General features: G+C 52.1%; 1 protein-coding gene and 1 long non-coding RNA gene across 2 annotated transcripts in view; one reads left to right on the top strand and one right to left on the bottom strand.

Annotated features, from left to right (window-relative positions):
* Positions 1–5,857: 5,857 nt before the first annotated feature.
* TKFC (triokinase and FMN cyclase) lies at positions 5,858–16,872 on the bottom strand. Its single transcript, XM_078611207.1, has 2 exons — positions 16,617–16,872; positions 5,858–15,492 (listed from the first exon to the last, which is right to left on the bottom strand). Exon 2 carries the CDS (start codon positions 15,441–15,443, stop codon positions 12,468–12,470), a length of 2,976 nt encoding a protein of 991 aa, XP_078467333.1. The 5' UTR covers positions 15,444–15,492; positions 16,617–16,872; the 3' UTR covers positions 5,858–12,467.
* The window catches only part of LOC144730400 (uncharacterized), a 17,182-nt gene continuing 15,572 nt past the window's right edge, over positions 16,762–18,371 (top strand). Inside the window, exon 1 of the long non-coding RNA XR_013587815.1 lies at positions 16,762–18,367. This is a non-coding gene — a long non-coding RNA (uncharacterized LOC144730400). The remainder of the gene's footprint in view (positions 18,368–18,371) is intronic.

Below are 18,371 nucleotides of genomic sequence, written 5' to 3'. Positions count from 1 at the left end.
TTCCCCCATCGGATACGCACACATTGTGGGCAAAAAAAACCTGCACCACCTCCACGGGCCCCCGGCACGGCCGCACCAGTTTAGACGAGGTTGCTAGCGGGACTTGGGGACAGTGCAACCACGCCTGGTCACCCGGCTTCCACTGAAGCACGTGCACCCGTCCCAGCCTGAGCCTCTCATTCGCCTTCTGGTGGAGTTCAGAGTTCTGCATGGCCGCCTCCCGCGCCTCTGTCAATTTAGCGACGTTGAATTTCACATGTTCGGCCAATTTGGATTTACTATGCGGCGTGGAGATCCGCAGCTGAGTCGGAACAGGTGGGTTAGGCTCGCGGCCATACATTAGGAAAAAGGGCGAAAACCCGGTCGCCGCATGGGGAGCCATCCTGTATGCTGCCAAAACCCCCGGGATATGAAGGTCCCAATCGGTCTGGGATTCAGACACCTGCTGGAACAGCATGGACGTGATGGTCCGATGCAGCCGCTCCACCATTCCGTCCGTTTGCGGATGATATGGGGAGGTACGAATCTTTTTTGTTCCCAGGAGCTCGCACACCTCGTGGAGAAGCTTCCCCGAAAAATGTTTACCCTGATCGGTCAGCAGCCGCTCCGGAGCACCTTTGTCGAGGACATAGCCCTGGACAAAGGCCTCCACGATGGCTGCTGCTGACTGATTGGCGAGGGGCCAGGCCATAGGCCATCTCGTAAAATATTCTACCCCGGTTAACAGGTATCTATTCCCCCTTGGCGTAGCGGGGAATGGGCCCAGAATATCTAGTGCGACGAGCTCGTTAACTCGGGAAACTTTTACGGACTGTAAGGGTGGGTTAGACCCCTTCGCTGGTGGCTTCCTTTGCGCGCACTGGGTGCATGACCCCAACAGGTCCTCCACATCCCTTGCCATGCCCGGCCATGAAAAATCTAGTTGGAGTGTGGCAAGGGTTTTGTGGGTCCCTAAGTGGAGGAGTCGCTCGTGTGCAGCCCACACGACTCTCCCCCGCAACGCAGAAGGCACCACCAGCCGGTGTCGACGGGATTTGCCGTCCCAGTGCATGAGAAGGCCCTGGACCAACCCCCAGGAGTCGACATTTTCACCCCCCCGCACGATTCCCCCGATGCGACGGCACAAAGCGAGGAGGGAGGTGTCCTCCATTTGGAGGCGCCCCCACTCCGCAACCGACAACCCCAGCAAGGAATCCCTCCCTTCTTGCTCGATAGGACCGACAACAGAAGGTGCATCGGCGGCGGCTGCTAAAACCGAATTAGAGCTGACATTCGGAGGTCTGCAACGCCCCGAACCCAGAAGGCAAGCGCACTCAAAGGTGGGTGGTAACCGGGACAGAGCGTCCGCGTTGGTGTGGCGAGTGCCCTTACGATAGGTAGTCGCAAAATCGAAATCCTGAAGGATTTCCAACCATCGAGACAATTGTCCCGATAGCTGTTGAACCCGCAAAGCATACTGCAGCGCCGCATGATCTGTGCGGACGGTGAAACGCCGACCGTACAGATATGGGCGGTATTGTTGAATGAAGTACACGATTGCCAATAGTTCCCTACGAGTATCGCAGTATCTTTGTTCCGCCGGAGACAACACCCGACTGCCGTATGCAACCACATGTTCCACGCCCCCAATAACCTGGGAGAGAACGCCCCCGATGCCCGTGTTGCTTGCGTCTGTATCGAGCAAGAAGTGTTTTGTAAAATCCGGGTAACTCAATGGCGGAGCCCCGACTAGGGCGTCCCGGAGCGAGTGAAAAGCAGTGTCTTCCTCCTTACCCCAATGAAATTTGACCCCGTTAGATGTCAAGGCATGTAAGGGTTTCGCAATGGTAGCGAAATCAGCGACAAACCGGCGGTAGTATGATGCGAATCCGATGAAACTCCTGACCTCACCCACCGAGGTGGGAGTCGGCCAGGAGCTAACACATTTCGTTTTGGCGGGATCAGTGGCAATGCCTGAATGGCCCACAATGTGACCCAAATAGCGCACCGATTCGCGGAGCAAGAAACACTTCTGGGGCTTGAACTTCAAATTAGCAGCCCGCATTTTGAGAAAAACGGCATGCAACCTCTGGAGGTGTTCATCGAATGTTCTACTAAAGACGATGACATCGTCTAGGTAAATCAAACACGAATCCCACTGCAAGCCAGCCAGAACCAATTCCATTAATCGCTGAAAAGTTGCCGGCGCGGAATGTAATCCCATCGGCAAGCGATTAAATTGGAAAAGGCCCTGCGGCGTACGGAAAGCCGTTTTCGGTTTGGATTCGTCATCCAGAGGGAGCTGCCAGAACCCGGACAATAAATCCAATGTGGAGAAGAATCGCGCCCCTGCCAGGGCATCAAGCGATTCATCCATCCGGGGAAGCGGGTATGCATCGGCTACAGAAATTTTGTTAAGCCGACGGAAATCCACACAAAAGCGCAATGATCCATCGTGTTTTTTTACCAGAACGATCGGCGCGCCCCAAGGGCTGGTGGAAGGGGATATGATATCCGCAGCTAGCATGTCGTCTACGGCCGATATAACATGCCCCTTTTCGGCGGGACTTAACCGAAAGGGATTTTGGTGGATTGGCGCGCTGTCACCCGTGTCAATATGGTGTTTCAGCAATTTAGTACAGCCAATATCGTATTTATTTAGACTAAAACGTCTGAAAATTCGCGAAGGAGGACTCGAAGCCTCTCACGCTGTGGACCGGACAGGTCCACCGATCCCGCGCAAAGCGCATCGAGCCACCCCTCATCACGATCCGAATGTGGTAGCGAGGGCGAACCGGCGCTCACCTGAGCAACAACCGGTTCCTCACGAGGCACCGGCGTCGCGTGCGCGAGCACGGTCCCCTGAGGAACCACAGCCGTTCGCGACCCCACATTGAGGACCGCGATGAAGGGGTCCTCGTCCCCTTTGACCAGGGTCTGGGCCGCTACCAAGTCGGGTCCGTTGACCCCGGCCCTCGATGGTCCCAACAGAACCCCCCAATCCCCGACGCCCTCCCCAAACGTTCGGCGCAGCCTAAGAGGTACGAGCATTTGAGCTCCCGGTGGTACGCGTACCGTCCTCGCGACCAGCGCCGGTACCGTCGCAAACGCCGCACGGACAGTGGTAGCGGGGGATGACAAAAAGGCCATACGTCTCCCCGACGGGAGTTCAATGCATCCTTGGTCGATTAGTATACGAATGGGCATTTTGGCCAAGAAATCCGTCCCCAACAGGCACGGAACCGCCAGCGAGGAGGAGACCAATATCGGGCCGGATAATTTAATGTCCCAAATACAAATTTGCGAGCGGATCTGTCCGATAATGCCCAACGAACCCCCGTTAGCAGCGTAACATGGGACATCAACAGGGAGCAAGGGACGACTTTGAATGGGGAGAATGTTGTAAATCAAATCGGACACAATAGTCGCCGATGCTTCCGTATCAATCAAGACCCGTACCTCGACCCCATCAATATGTCCCACAACAACCGACGACCCCGACGACGCGGCAACAACACGATGAGCCAACTCGGGCCACTGGGTCGGTTGGACCGCACACCCCACGGAGGTATGTTTTGGCGTGACAATGGATAATTTCTGACCCCCGTTAGTTGTGGTGTGTGAGTGAGTGGCAGGTGTGTGTGTGGGCCAACCATGTGGGGTGCCAAGACTCGCCGGATTTTGTTGGGGAGACTTGGGTCGAGGCGCGACGTCCTGGCGAGGCGTCGCACCACGCTGCCGAGGAGCCCAGCATCCTGAGGCCACATGGCTCCGGAGGCCACAGTTGTAGCAGCGCGTGAGTGTTGCTGATGACTTGGGCTGATCCCGGCGGCTCGGTCTGTCCCGAGCTGGCCGTACTCCGGACCTCCACTCCGTCGGGCGATCCACAGTGCAGATGTCTTCCGCTGGGAGGGCGGATGCAGCCACGGTATGGCTGGCCATCGCTTTGCTAGTCTTCCGACGTTGGGCCAGCAGGTTGGCATGGATGTGCCGGGCGGCCCTCAACGAACACATTTCCGCGTCGTCCTCGGCCAAGACGACGATGTCCAAATCATCGGCCAGCAGCAGTAGCTTCTCTGCGACCATGGCGTCCACCCCATCCTCGTCCATCCGTGGAAAAGCCGTTTTCGCCAGGGCCAGGAGAGCCGTGCGGTACGCCAGGGGCGACTCCTTGGCGCCCCGCTGACGATCGTAAAACAGCTGGCGACAGTCCAAGGGTGGTCCATAGACCGCGGCGAGGAGTTGCAGCGCCATTTGCAACGTGGCGCGCTTCGCCCTTGGTACCGAGGTGAGAGTGGCGAGGGCATCGCTGTCAAGCATCGCCGGCAGCGCACGCAACGCCTCGTCGTCGGTCCATTTCACCATCTCTTTATGGGCGAGGAAGCGCCTCTGGAAGCCACCCCAGTCGCCTTCTCTTCCCACGAATTCCTTGAGAGGTGGCAGTCGCTGTTGCAGCGCAGCGTCCGTAGGCGAAAAACGCTCTTCGTCACTCCATGCAGATTTGGCGGGCTGGGCGCGTGGCAACGGCGGTTGCTGTGGTGACGTTTCGTTGTCCGCCGCTGCCGACGTGGCTTGTGGTTGGTGAGTATCGGCCACGTGACGTAGCCCCGCCTCGCCATCAGCCTGCACTGTACTTATGGCAAGAACTTCAAACTCAGCGTCCTTGGAAATGACGGGAAACGGCATCGTATGTTGGCCGCCATCGCTCCGTGCAGCTCCTCCCGCCCCCAGTCGGGTAATCTGTTCCAGTGTGGCGGCTGCAGCATAGAGCAATTCTGCCAGTCGAGAGTGGGCCAGCCGCAGTCCTTCAGACGACGGTCCCCACTCGTCTTGACGTTGCGGTGTGGGTGGACTTGGCTCCTGCTGCTCGAGTCCGCCCTCAGCCATTTCTGGCTCAAAGTCAGCCGTGGTTTCTTCCGCCCCCGTCTCTCTGGTACGAGTTGTCCGTCGTGTCTCCATCCTTGTAGAACCACTTCCGACACCAGATGTAGTAAGGTTCCCGGAGACTTGACAACGTAGTTGGAGGCACACGCTTGTTTATTAACACCAGCGAGTAACAGGCAACTTACCGTACTTGAAGGGGTATCGGCCCCTTCACCCGTCTACGCTACGGAACACAACAGCCTGACTCACAGCTAGCTTACAGCTAGGTTACGGCACCCGGAATACCCAGTCCGGCTCTTAGAAGAGCGTCGGTTTTGGGCTCTTAGGGCCACGCCACTGGCTTGCCTGGTCGGCCCTTAAAAGGGCAGCGATCCCAGGGAGTTCCAGGGCCTGTCTAGCTAGTCTTCCTTCTTCACTGGTTACAGCTTAACACTAGACCCCGAGCCGTCCGGCTCGCCACCTTAAATAGCCATCCCCACTTGAGGGGTGGGGCTGTGGGGGATCCCAGCTCCGCAATAGCCCCCCAGGATAACAACGCGGACGTCGCAGTAAACACCGTCTTCGCATACCGATGTAGCCACGCCCATTGTGTTTGTTTGCCATCCGCGGCAAGTCTAAATCCGGCCGTCTACAACGGCTACAACGGCTCTACACTTGTATGGATGTCTGTTTAGCTATATGAGCATAAATTTGCTATTTTTATTGAAAATGCAATATTTTATATCTCAAAAACCTGATGTGATAGACAAAAACTGATGCCAGATTTGGAATCAGCACTCCAAAATTACCTTAAAACCGTTGGAATACCTTATGCCATAAAAAGTGTGTTGACGAGTGTTATCAATTGGGATAATACAATTATTTTCGCTTTAACATTTACTGATTATGTCTTAGTGTTTTTATGTCAGGGCTCCAAATTCAAATCTTACCACAGGATACAGTTCTCATAATTAAGATTATTATGCATGAACTTAGGAAGGCACCACTCAGACACTTCTGTGTTAAGCAATTTTAATTTCTAACCAAAAACAAAACACTCTAATATGCAAACCCTTATGCTTGGAATTGTCAACACAGTACTCCTGGAGATGTCCTCCTCATTGAACCGTACATTTAACCCTCAATGATTACGTTTGTTAAACTGGGTAACAGTACAATCGATTAATTCCTCAGAGTAACGCAAGCATATACGGCGATAGGAAAAAGTCCTTAAAAATGAATGTGACGATATTCATACGAACGGCAATAAAGAAACATGCCCCGAAGGCAAAAGTAGACCTCAATGTATTCATTTGTAAGATTATGTAATTAACTAAATGTCTTGGAACAATGGTGTGCGGCAGTGTGCCTGCTTCAGCAAATGCTTATCAATTGGCTAAGGCTTCAATAAATTCGCGGGCAAGATTCTGTGATAAAAAAAAAGATTTCAACACAAGTCTCCCTGTGAGTGTGTGGATTCGTAACGTAGGTTTTCTCAACGTTTAGTTTCATCAATGAATTCATTGATACAGTTACAATTAACAAAAATAACTACTAAAATACTTCTAAACGACCGTATCCACGTAAATCAAAGGGCAGCGGCAATGTTCTTCATTATCAGCTAATAGTTGACGTACTCTTATCATTGGTCTTCTTATTATTAGTCCCGCTATGTGTGTGTTGGTGGTTTTGTCTCCTGGATTAATTCTTTGCGTTAAGCAGACGCTGGGCAACGCGTTGTGAGTGCGTGAGTGTGGGTCATACACACTGCGTCCTCGCTCTCTCTCTCAGCAGCAGCTGCAGCTGCTTGTCCACTGCTGAATGAAGAGAGTCGGCACGACGCTCGCCATCGGCGGTACGTGATGATTCCGTCATCAGATAGCGCCCGCACTCTTGTCTTGGTTCCCAGCTGGTGCTGGTCGGTGTGTGGTTTGAACCCACGGCGCTCTCGCCGGCGCTTTCCTCTTCCTCACGGGCAGCTAGTCAAGCTTGTCTTTGAAGGTGCACGATAGCGCTCGCCGCTTGTCCGCTGGCAGCTGACACCCTTGCTCGGTGGTGCTGGTGGCGCTTCTGCGCTCTCTCTCCGGCTCCGTGCTCTCTGGCGATGCCCGGTTGCGCGTGCAGCTGGTTCTCTGCGATGCTGGCTTGGTCGATGCTAGGCGCTCTCCGCCCTTTCTCCCGGTTGATTGTTCGTCGTTGCTCGTCACTCAATCTCTCTCCTTGATCGTGCAGCTGCCGGGTGGGAGCTGGCACTCAGTGTAGAATAACTTTCGCGATACTTCTTCTGTCAGCGCCGAACTCGTACTTGGTGATATATCGCTACTCGGCAAGCCTCGCCATCCTTGGTCGATTGCAGAGTCCCACCCCCGAGCTTGCAGCTTGCAGTACTGCTCGTTTGGTCGATGCTTGGCGCTTTCTGCCCTTCCTCTTTGATTGCTTGACGTTGCCCATCACTCTTTCTCTCGGGCTGCAGCTGCTCGTGGGAGCTGGCACTCACTCTCAAAACTTGTAAATAGTATTCGCACACCTCTTACACAACTGTGAAAGCTTAGTACAATACAACTTATCGCAATCATTGACTCTGCTGGTGACTCAAAACATCAGGATAACTGTAGAATAAAACTTTCAGCGATACTCTGTCGGTCCATGCCGAACTCAGCACCGAGCATCACCTCGCCCCTCTTCTCTGCGAGACACAATACCCATTGTTGATCTCGAGGCCATGCCCCGGAGTCTGCCCGTCGCAGTACTCCCTATCGCTTGTCGTAGTCTTCTGTCCTTGCAGTAGTAGTCATGTATGGGTCGTGTCTCTGTTTTTATGTGAAATTCTCTCCTCTTGGCTCGCCTTCTCACAAAGGACCAGAATCCCTTTGATTTCGTTCTTTGCTGTGGGGGCAGTTGTTCGTCCGGGGTACGTGTGTGTGTATGTCCTGATTTATTAAGCAATCTGTTAAGTCTCTCCCTGGCCTGGTTTCTGTCCCGCTCCTCAAGCCATCTTTTCATCCGTAGAAAACAGATGCTCCAAATTGCCCTTTTGTGTTTTCCTAGTTTTTCAACTTTTGTAATAATTTCTCTGGAGGGAGGGGTTCCCCCTGTCCGGTCGCATTCCCCCCCTATTCCCTCGCGGTGGGGTGTTACATTCTCTTCTCTCTCAGAGAAAGGGGCGTTGGCCTTTGAAGTCGTTGCTCTTGTACCGTTGGGAAAATATTATTTGACCTCTTATAGCTTGATACCGTACCACTTTTGTAGTTCTGATTCTGTAAGTGACTCAAGGTATGTTTGTAGCAGTGTTTACAGTACTTCCATCGTGGTTTGGAGTTCCTTCATGGTGTTTGATTTTCTTTTTAAGGGGAGATGCTCTCTGCATGCGTATGCTAATTTTTCTCTCACGTGCTGCTGGGAGACAAAGGCGGTCGGGAGGCTCTCTCTCTATGGGATACATTTTATCTTGGTTATGTGTGATTGACCTGTTTTGCCTTTTTTGATTCTTCTGGATGACCCTCGGTCTAATACTTCATAATTATTATTTGGTTTATGTTTATCCAGAATTCATTCTTTGGTTCTTTCGGTAAAGTCGCGTAGATAGAAGAAGAATAATAAAAAATAAGGTGAATAACATTAGTATTAAAATAATATATGAGAAATAATAACCCACTAACGTAGATTGTAGGCTGGTTTTTAATCGGAGTGTGTTGGCAGTCTATGATGTCCACTTATTCTTGTCACTATGTTTTGGACTTTTACCGTTGTGTTAAAAGAACCCAACATTTTTTTTAAATGTGCCTGTTTCTTCATCGTGGCGCCTGCTGTCTGTACTCTTTTGAGGGGGCCTTTGAAGCCATGTAGAGATTCCCCAGAATCTCATTAGCACCCCCCCCCCCTTCTCTTTTGTTTTGGGGTTTTTTTTTAATGACCTTTTATGGCTTATCTCCTGTTGCCTTCTTGTCTGGCTTGTGAGGGCAGTGGGGTGAGGGGTGAGAGTTTTTGTTATTTTTTTTGTGCACCACGCTACCCCCCGATTTATTATTATAAAAAAAGAATTGGCAAAATTATTCTTAATATCAATTTTGGAAAAAGGCACATATATACAACATTCCGCCGTTTAAAAAATTATCAGTGGTCGATTGGCCACGGGTTATTTTTAAACAAAACAAATGCCTTTTTCCAATATGAACTCACAATTGTCCTCAAGTTTCGGCTGCTATTTTCTTACAACGCGCGCGTACTTATCACGAACTTAGCATGGTTACATTTGAAATAAGCAAAACATATATCAAGGCAACATGTCACTCTCTTTCCATGTGGGATTATGTGGCGTGAAGTTGTGTTGCACATAACCAGAATCAGCACACACCACGAGTTTCCATGCTCGACTGTGGCAATTGCCGTCCCCGGGGCAATATGCGAATTTGTCGACTCGGTGAGTTGATTCGATTCTGTGCCCCGTTGGGTCCCCCTTTTTGTGCGTTTGAGTGTGCTGGGTTTCAACACAATTCCCGATCCGTCATGGATCTTTATCCCCTCCATTTCAGCACTCCGATCTACATCCATCCTCAATGTGTCAATGCACAATTTTTCATCCAAAGGCTGATGCCAGCATTCCTCCTGTAGCACATTTCTCTGCCCCATCCATAGTACAATCACGCAAATCCACGACACAATGGGCGGCTTTTCCCATTACCTGGCGATCAGGTTTTACTCCCCCTCCCTGCGGTTTGTTATCATCTCCTGTCGGATCACACCTCAATGCAGTTATGTTTTTATGTTCGATAAGTGTGTCAATTACGGGAGCGATGCTTGCGTTCTCTACCACATTATTAGAATTGGTTCTCGACACATTTAGAGTTTCCCAATCATTGCTACCCTTCTGGGTTGCCTTGCCACTAGGAGCCTGCTTGTATTATCCAAGGGGGATGTGATTTTGCAGTAATTCAGCGGGCAGTGCTCTCACTGACAGCTCATTCTCAATTAATGTGGGTGATTCACCACGTGTTTGTGCCACATTTTGTATCTCAGTTGAGCCCATTTGTTTCCTTATTTCCTCTTTCTCTACTCCCTCCTGGTATAACCGATAGGGGTTTCGATCGGAAATGGGCAGATTGTGTTTGATCTTCCGTGTGCCGTGGCATGGGGTTCTGGTATGATTCTGCTCTTGGCCTCCACACGTTGCGATTCCCGTAAATGCTTGTCTTTGTGCGCTGTGGTCGCCTCCGATTTGTGTGCCACTCTCTCGCTGGATTGTTACCTCGCCATCTGTGTGCATAATTATGTTGGTAGTTCGTGGGTGCTTGCTCCTCTCTGCATTGTGGGGCTTGGTGTATTAAATGCCTCACATGTGCTGTCGCTGCTCACGTGATTTTTACTTCCCTCGGAAAGGCTGGGTTCATTATCCCTCTCCCTGTGTGTTGGATCCGAATTATGGCTTCTAGTTCTATATAGCCATGCCATGTGAGCCCTATTCTCTATGCGGTGTAAGGAGTCCGTCTTTGGGTCCAAAACCATTCCCACAATTTCTGCTGGTATTACGCACAGCCACCCACACGGTGCTTTCCACGATGTAAGAACTTCGAACAGCACGACCCTTCCGGGCCGGCACCATACAGTGACATCCCCGATGTCACTACACATGCAAATATACGTAATCATCAATCCGTACTGAATGATCATAAAAGCATCAACGATTGGATCTCACGATCACGTGGTTACGAGAAAACAACCCGGCTAATGTCTCATGATAACGTGATAATACTCAATCTGTTATAGTGTGATGTATGCAATCTGAAATTCTTCTTGGCCCATAATCTGTACGAGGTACAGGTAAAAATGGTGAGTGTAAAGTTAATGGCTCATCTTACTGGATATATTCTTTCTTTCCGAAAAATACCTCCAGTCCCATAACAACAGGTGGAGTGCGCTCGTGGCCACGCAGCTCGCTGCTCGTTCGCGGTGTTGTCTGTGCATCATGCTCAATCCACAGCTGGAGTGCGCTCATTGCTCCCCAGTCAGCACGCTGCCAGTTGGCCGCTAGCTGCTGCGCTGCGCACACGGGTTGTCTGCACCCAGGCTCGATCTGCAGCTGGAGCATGCTGCAGTTACGCTGGTCCAGCACGCTGCCTGTCAGCAGCTTTGAGAGTGGCTTGGATCGCGATCACCCTTGGTCGCTCACTCAAGAGACCCCACGCTGTGCAGCAGCTTGCACGTATCCACCACTCTCCTGGCCTCTCCATCTGATACAATATCAGTCACTGGACTCGACCAACATAACTTTTCCAGCCTATAGCTTGGACAATATTTCATGTACACTCGATATTGGTGTATGACTCAAATTTCCACTTAACTTCTCACTCGTTTTAGCTTATCACAGTATTATATGAAATTCATTGGCACACCTCTTAGCTTATCACAACTTTTAGGTTAGAACAATACAACTTCTCGAAGTCCTTGACTCTGCAAGTGACTCAAAATATCAAGAAAAACGTAAAAGAAAACTTTCAGCGATACTTAGAGGAGTCTGCCTTAGCAAGAGCTCAACTTTTTACCTCTCCAAAGCTCACTCTTAGCCAGATTACGAGTGCTATCCCCGGAGTCTGCCAATGCAGGACTAACGAATATGATTTTGTATACTATGATATGAGAATTTATACCTTATTAATTACTTTCCTAAGACAAAAGCCAAAAGCTCCTTCCACTTTCACGCCTCTCGAGCGTTCATGGCCTACCCAGCCATAATGTCAAGGGTCCGCAGTAGTGTGTGCTGGAATTTTAACGTAATCTTTCAGGCTCCACAGGTTTGTTTCAATCGAGGGGCTGGGCTTTATGCCTAAAACATTGTTAAAGATGTCCATTGTATCTGAGCAAACCCACCGGGGTTTTTGGTGCTATTATTGAAGGTCGAGTGAGGAGTCTCAAGCCCATTGTATCAGGCATTCTCATTGGGGAAATACAAAGGCATCGAGGGTATTTCCATACTGCCTAGACTGGGACGCAATGATTTTGGTGCAAAGGGATGAACAGGGGAAGAACAAAACAAACAAACTTGCGCCCAACACCAAGCCTGAGAAAAAAAACCCTCCATGGACTCCCGGTGAGACCACAGTGCATCTCTCGAGGGCGGACCAGGCTCACTTTCCACAACAACTCTCAACAGGAGGTATCAAAAAAGTAACTACAATATCTACCACTACCCATTACAAACCGTTTCAAATCGTTACAAACCTGTGGGAAGGGGGGGAAACCTTAATAGCACACCCCACTGTCCTCACCAAGAGGAACACGATGATTTTCACACCTGATGATGATTGCAACACAAGCAATCATCATCAGGTGTGAAAACCATAGCAACAATTTTCTTGCTGTGGTTTTCACACCTGATGATGATTGCTTGTGTTGCAATAGAAACGTCGTGATCATTTAATTGTTTTATTATTATTTCATTATTTCCCTTCTACGTGACTTTACCGAAAGAACCATGAATATGAATCCCTGCTGTTATGAAAGCTATAAATCGAAACGTAGGCTTTTAGTTGACATTCCCAACCCTTAGCCGGTTAACCGTCTGAACCGGTTAGCCGTGGTTAACCATGGTTAACTGGTTAAACAACCCTTTACCAACTGTCACCGAGGCATCACCAGTGGCCCTGAGTCTGCAGCGAGAAACTCACTGCCTTAAGTGCGACCTCCACGGCCCTCGCGCCGGGATCGACGCGACCCCACGCCTCCCCGACCCTCGCCCACCTGGCCCGGCCTGCACGAGCCCCCATTTGTGCCGTAGCGAGCGCCTGGGCTGTAGCTCTGTCCACCGCCCGTGCCAACACCTCTTTAGCATTAAGCACATGAGCCTCCTCTTTCTCCTCCTCCTGTCCGCTGCTTTCTTTGGCACCTGCCGCCTCCGCCCCGCAGGCCCCGTCCATCGGAAAACCTCGCCTCCCAACTGCAGGCCCCGCTAGTAGGACGCGCAGCTCCAGGTGAGCGGCCCAGAGCGGGTCTAGCATGGTGCGGTCCCCAGGGCGGGCCCCGCCGTGCCGCCTGACTGCCCTCACAGCGGCCGCGAAGGCACGGGCCCAGTCGGCGGGGAACGGGCGCGGCGCTGACCCCAGGGCACCGGCCGCCGCACTCAGCATGAGGCTGTAGAGGGCGCCTGATGTACCACCCATGTCCTCCTCGAGGAGCTCCGAGAGGCCGCGGAGGAGGTGCCCGGGGATGGTCGCAGAGGCCGTCCTGGGATTGGCCCGGAGGTGACGGAGCCAGTGGAGTGAGGCACGGGCCCCCCGAGCGTGGCTCGTGCCACAGTCGCCATCGCCTGACCCGCTGTCGAGATCGTTGAGTTCTGATTCGAGGGCGAGAAGGGCCTCGCACACTTCTGTCATCGCAGCTCGCACCGGAGCTCCGGGGTCGCTGTCGTCCTCACCTCCACGCTGACCTCCGTGTAGACCCCTGGCTTCGTGGCCTAGTCTCGGTGGCTCCGGTCGATCCGCCGAGTCGCCCTGGTCAGCTTCCTCGTCCATCTTCTCGATTGCCCATCGACGACTCTTCCCCTGCTCGTGTCCCACCTCCTGATGATAATCCCAGACAGTCTCCTTCTGTTGATGTTCCTTTTGTTGACAATCCTTCTGCTGTCGATGACCCTCCTGCTGTTGATGACCCTTCTCATGGTCTTTCTCCTGCCCACGACCCTCATCCAGTGCATCACCCTGCTCTAGCTCCTCCTCTTCCGCCACATACTGACCACCGCCATGACCACCACCGCAAGTGTCCCCATAAGCCCGTCCAGCAGAGGACAATGACAACAACAATGAAGAAGTCCACGACACTCTGGGCCAGGAAGGCGCGTTAGTGTCCACATCCAAGCAATGGAGCCTAATGCCCTCGTGGTCCAGACGCATGACAGTGAGCGACACACCGGCCATGGCCAGAGCCGTCATGAAGGTGCCCACATAGGAGCGCTCCACCATCACGCCCCGCAACCCCAGCTGCCTCGCGGCCTCCCGCGCAATGACGCCCAGCTCCAGGTGAGAGGTGCCCCCCAAGTTGTTGACCATGAGTGCCACGCGCTCACCACGGTGCAGGGGCAAACGGCCTTGTGCCGAGCAGCTGACAGGCCTGGCGGAGGGAGGTCCGGCGTGGCTTCCACTGGCATCGCTGAGTTTGGCTTCTCCTGCAACTCTAAGTCCAGTTCCAGAGGATCTAGAAACGGCAGAACTGGTGTTGCTATCCCGCTCAATGATACGTTGAGTTCCATGATATCCGGTGCTATCGTCACTCCTACCATCATCATCTCCGAAACCACCAGCAACATCTCCAACACCATCAACACCACAAACATTACCAATACCACCAGCACAAATTCCAACATAATCACCAACAGTACCACCACCATTTCCACCACCAGCAAAACCACCATCACCGTTGTCACCACCACCATCCCCAACCATCCGCTCCAGCATAATCCGCACCACATCTCGCGCGGGTGCCAGGGCTACCCTCTCGGCTCCGGCTTCCCCATGGATGCCGACGCCGAGGTCCATCTCCCCGGCCTGCAGTGGTGTCGACCATCTCGGCAATGCCAGGCCTGGCACCTGGCAAGATGAGAGCCCCACGGCTAGCGTCACCGTGGCACGTGCGGCCGCCCAGGCCTCCCGGGCCACCTCGCTCAGGGGGCGGCCTTGCTCGGCCAACGCTCCGGCCACTTTATGCACCAGCAACGTCCCGCAGAGGCCCCGACGATGGAGGCGTCGTGATCGACGGTTGCCCCTCCTGCGGTTGCCCCTCCTGCGGTCGCTAGGATCACGATCATGTTCGGGCTCTGGATGAGGTTCAGAATCGGTCTCAAGTTCCGAGTCAGTGTCAATGCCACCATCATGAACACCATCATCATCATCTTCGTCTTCTGAGTCACTCCGAGTGGCCGGAGTGGCACAGTCATCAGCCACCACCACCGTCTCCACCTCCACACCCTCGGCCCGGGCGCGCTCAGCTGCCACGCCAAAGTTGAGGCGGTCGCCTGCATAGTTCTTGACTACGAGGAGGACGCCCATGGCACCCGATTGCGCCAGCGCCCGCACCGCCGCCAGCACAGCCGACGGGGCAGGTGATGCAAACACGTGGCCTGATACGGCGGCGCTCAGCATCCCCACGCCCACAAATCCCGCGTGGGCTGGCTCGTGGCCCGCGCCACCCCCAGAAATCACTGCCACACGCCCATTTTTATGGCTGGTTCCCCGATCAAGCCCTTGGCTAGTCCCCAGGTCATTCTCTTGGCTAGTCACTTGGCCAGTCTCTTGGTTAGTCACTTGGCCAGTCTCTTGGTTAGTCTCCTGGTCAATCCCTTGACTCGCCCCCTGGCCAATGCCTTGGCTAGTTCCTTGACCGGTCTTTTGGCCAGTCCTCTGGCCAGCCTCTTGGCCGATTTCTGGACTTGTCCCGACCCGGGTAACTGACTCCCAACGAAGGACAATTCGGTGAGGGCCCGGGAGCAGGCGGAGAGTTGGGTGGAACCCAACGAAGCCCCGGAGCGATTCCAGGACGCACAACTCGGTAGAGTTGAGCAGCATTTGTTGCTGATGTTGTTGTTGCTGCTGTTGCTTGGATTTCTCCAAATCCATGGCTGTGAGGTTATAATGATTTGTAGCCTTCGTCACTCACGCGCTGTAGCTGTTAAAACAAAAAATGCATCCGTTTAACTTTATTACACTGCTGTAATGATTGCTGCTTCAAAGTTAAGGATATAGATGATCAAAGTGAAATCTACGTATGGTCAAAGTGAAGTCTATGGACGATCAAAGTGAAGTCTATGGATTATAAAAGTTAGTCAAAGGTAATCATCAGCCATGATCAACCCACTGCTAGGTGAACGCCTCCCGACCACCGACACCCTCATCCTGCAGTGGACTGAGCTTCATCCCGCAGTGGACTGAGCTTTATCCAGCGGTGGTTGTTTGACCATACTTACACCACGCGGGTCAGCACGGGTTATTGAAGTGTCAGCTCTTGCTGAAATATTAAAGGTGCAACCCTGCAAGTCCCTGCTCATGCCACTGCTCGTGAGGGTAGCCATACTTTCCCCACCATGTGAGATTTACACAATGGACCGTGGATTTCGAATGGAAATCGCGAGACCTCATATTACTCCACTAATCAGTCGGGCTGGCCACAAATGTTGTACTTACTTTAACCGCACGGGCAGGTTGATGGGATGAGTCACGATTATCGAACGTGTAGCCTCAACATAATGTTTAGGCAAGTGCTGTTTTCGAGTAGCAAACTAAGACAAAGATCCCTGTGTAGCCTTAACAAACTTTTGGGGCAAGTGCTGTTTGCGAGTAGCAAAGCCAAAGATCCCCGTGTAGCATAAACAGACTGTTGCCTCCCCAGTGGTGATGTTTACTCCACACACCGCTGCAGCCGGTACTCGTTGGAGGCTGATTCGACCGATGGGAAGAGGCCCAGGATCGGAATCGATCTCGGGCCTCCGTCGGGATCGTCGCGCCGGGCGCTAACCAACGCATCGCCGCTCTCTGACTTTTCTTTCGTGTTGTGCGCGGTGTATTTAGCGCCACGGCGCGTGGATTTATCGCGTTCATTTGTTTGCTGGTGACTGTGTATTTCATATCGGAATCGCCTCCAGTGCTGTTGCTTCTCGCGACAATAAAAGTTGTTTAAGAGTCAAAGTCTCGAACACAACTGAACACACACAGAGCCACGGCGGACCCTCTCTGCCCCCCCCTGCGCTCATTGCCTGCACCCTGCCTCCTCCTCCGCAGCAGCAAGTTACGTACCTTTTGTTTTACGGCCGAGGCCACCTAGAGGAGGCCCAGAACAGTTCGGATATAATTTCGATATTATGATGTTTGGTCCCGGGCCGGGAGTCCAACTCAGAAACCGCCTGGTACGCTAACCGCTGCGCCACCACTCCCCGTATGCAAAGTCACCATCTCCACACCAAAGACAAAGGTCCTCCGTGTAGCCTTCACCAGGCAGCAAAGTCAGTAGCGAATAGCAGCAACAACAGCGCCTGTGGCACACACGAGGAGGTTGGATGACCAACACCACGCCCTCCCGGCTGCCTTTGTCTCCCCAGTGGTCGATCCTATTTACACACAAGACAGCGCTGGGTGATCATTCGCTGAGCCGACCCAGGGGAGGAACCCTGAACTCTTGACAGAGCGAAGCTCTGGAATCCGCGCACCGCCCACCGACCTTGGAGTGTGGTGAAGGGGAAACCCCACGACCCGCGGGCCGGACCTCGTTTCACCCGCACCCATGCGGTACACGCCACGGCTTTCCACCGCTCTTACGTGAGCATTCGGGTCTCGGTGTGTGAGTCTGTGGGTCTCTGTACGATGAGTCTATGGGTCTCTCTGTGCGATGAGTTTGTGGGTTCTTGTGTGTTATGAGTCTTTGTGTGAGTCTGTGAGTCTCTGTGTGGTGAATCTCTGTCGGAGTCTATGGGTCTATGTGTGAGTCCATGGGTCGTTATGTGGGTTGACCAGCCTCAGTGTGAGTCGACGAACACCCGGTCTATTTCTCCGTGGTGTGGGGCTGTAAAGGAGAGAGGTGGGAGTAGCCACACTTTTTTCCCACCACACGCGACTGGCTCCGACCCCTGCCCTATCCACTCGAGTAAATGATTTACTCACGCGCGTTCTTGTTGGCGTTGTTCTTGTTTCAGATAAATGTTGCCGAGTGTTTAAAATAATTATCGTGGTTATTATCATGCAGACAGTGGTGAGGAGGAAACTGGCACTATTTGGACACACGTATGTAGGATGGACAACAGGACAATTAAAAGTGTGTTGTTATTCGGAAAAATGGAAGGAACCCGAAAGAGAGGAAGACCTAACAGAGGATGGCTTGACGACAACATGAGAGATTGGTGCCAGAAAAATGTGGCAACGACTTGAGCATATTGGCACAAGACTGAGGAAAGTGGAAACAAATGACAAGTACAGTAGACACTTACGGGATATCTGCCCATGAATCGTGATGATATTTCATGAAAATTCCTCTTGTTAAACCGGCAGAGTCTCAAGACTTTAATTCAGGAGGGTCCTGCCAGGTTTGGTTCACAGTCGCGGTGGCGATGCCACTGATGCTGCTATGAGATCCCAGTTGAGTGTATGTTCTGCAGGGGATTCTTTTTCAGCATTGGGGGGATGTGCACTGTAAAAACCGAGACTGGGGTTAATTAATGTTTAGTAAATATATAAGAGTAGCCTATACATAAAAGTAATGACTATGTGTAGTTTGGAATCACATTGAGCTGAATTCAACACATTTGTATTAGTTATTAATTGTATTTTACTCAGTTTTGTTCGAATAAATTCAGTCATCAATAACTAAGTAGAATTTAATTGTATTTTATCAGGAAAGTGAAAAATGCAAAAAAATGATTAATTTTACTAATCGGGAGGTTTTTGAATTTAATAACGTTACACTTCCACCCCAACTCGAAGCATTTTTTCGCGCCACGTGCATGTCAACCATCTTCTTCCACAGACACGTTTCAGGGACCGCCGTTCTCTCAAAGGTAA

Source organism: Lampetra planeri, chromosome 35 (genome assembly GCF_965212315.1).
Source record: "Lampetra planeri chromosome 35, kcLamPlan1.2.h2, whole genome shotgun sequence".
Lineage (NCBI taxonomy): Eukaryota > Metazoa > Chordata > Hyperoartia > Petromyzontiformes > Petromyzontidae > Lampetra > Lampetra planeri.
Note: the sequence above shows the minus strand (reverse complement) of the source record. Positions and strands in the feature narration are given on the sequence as shown.

What these genes read in the sequence shown, in the direction of transcription:
- TKFC (XM_078611207.1), bottom strand. Translation starts at nt 15,443, where the DNA reads ATGGATTTGGAGAAATCCAAGCAACAGCAGCAACAACAACATCAGCAA.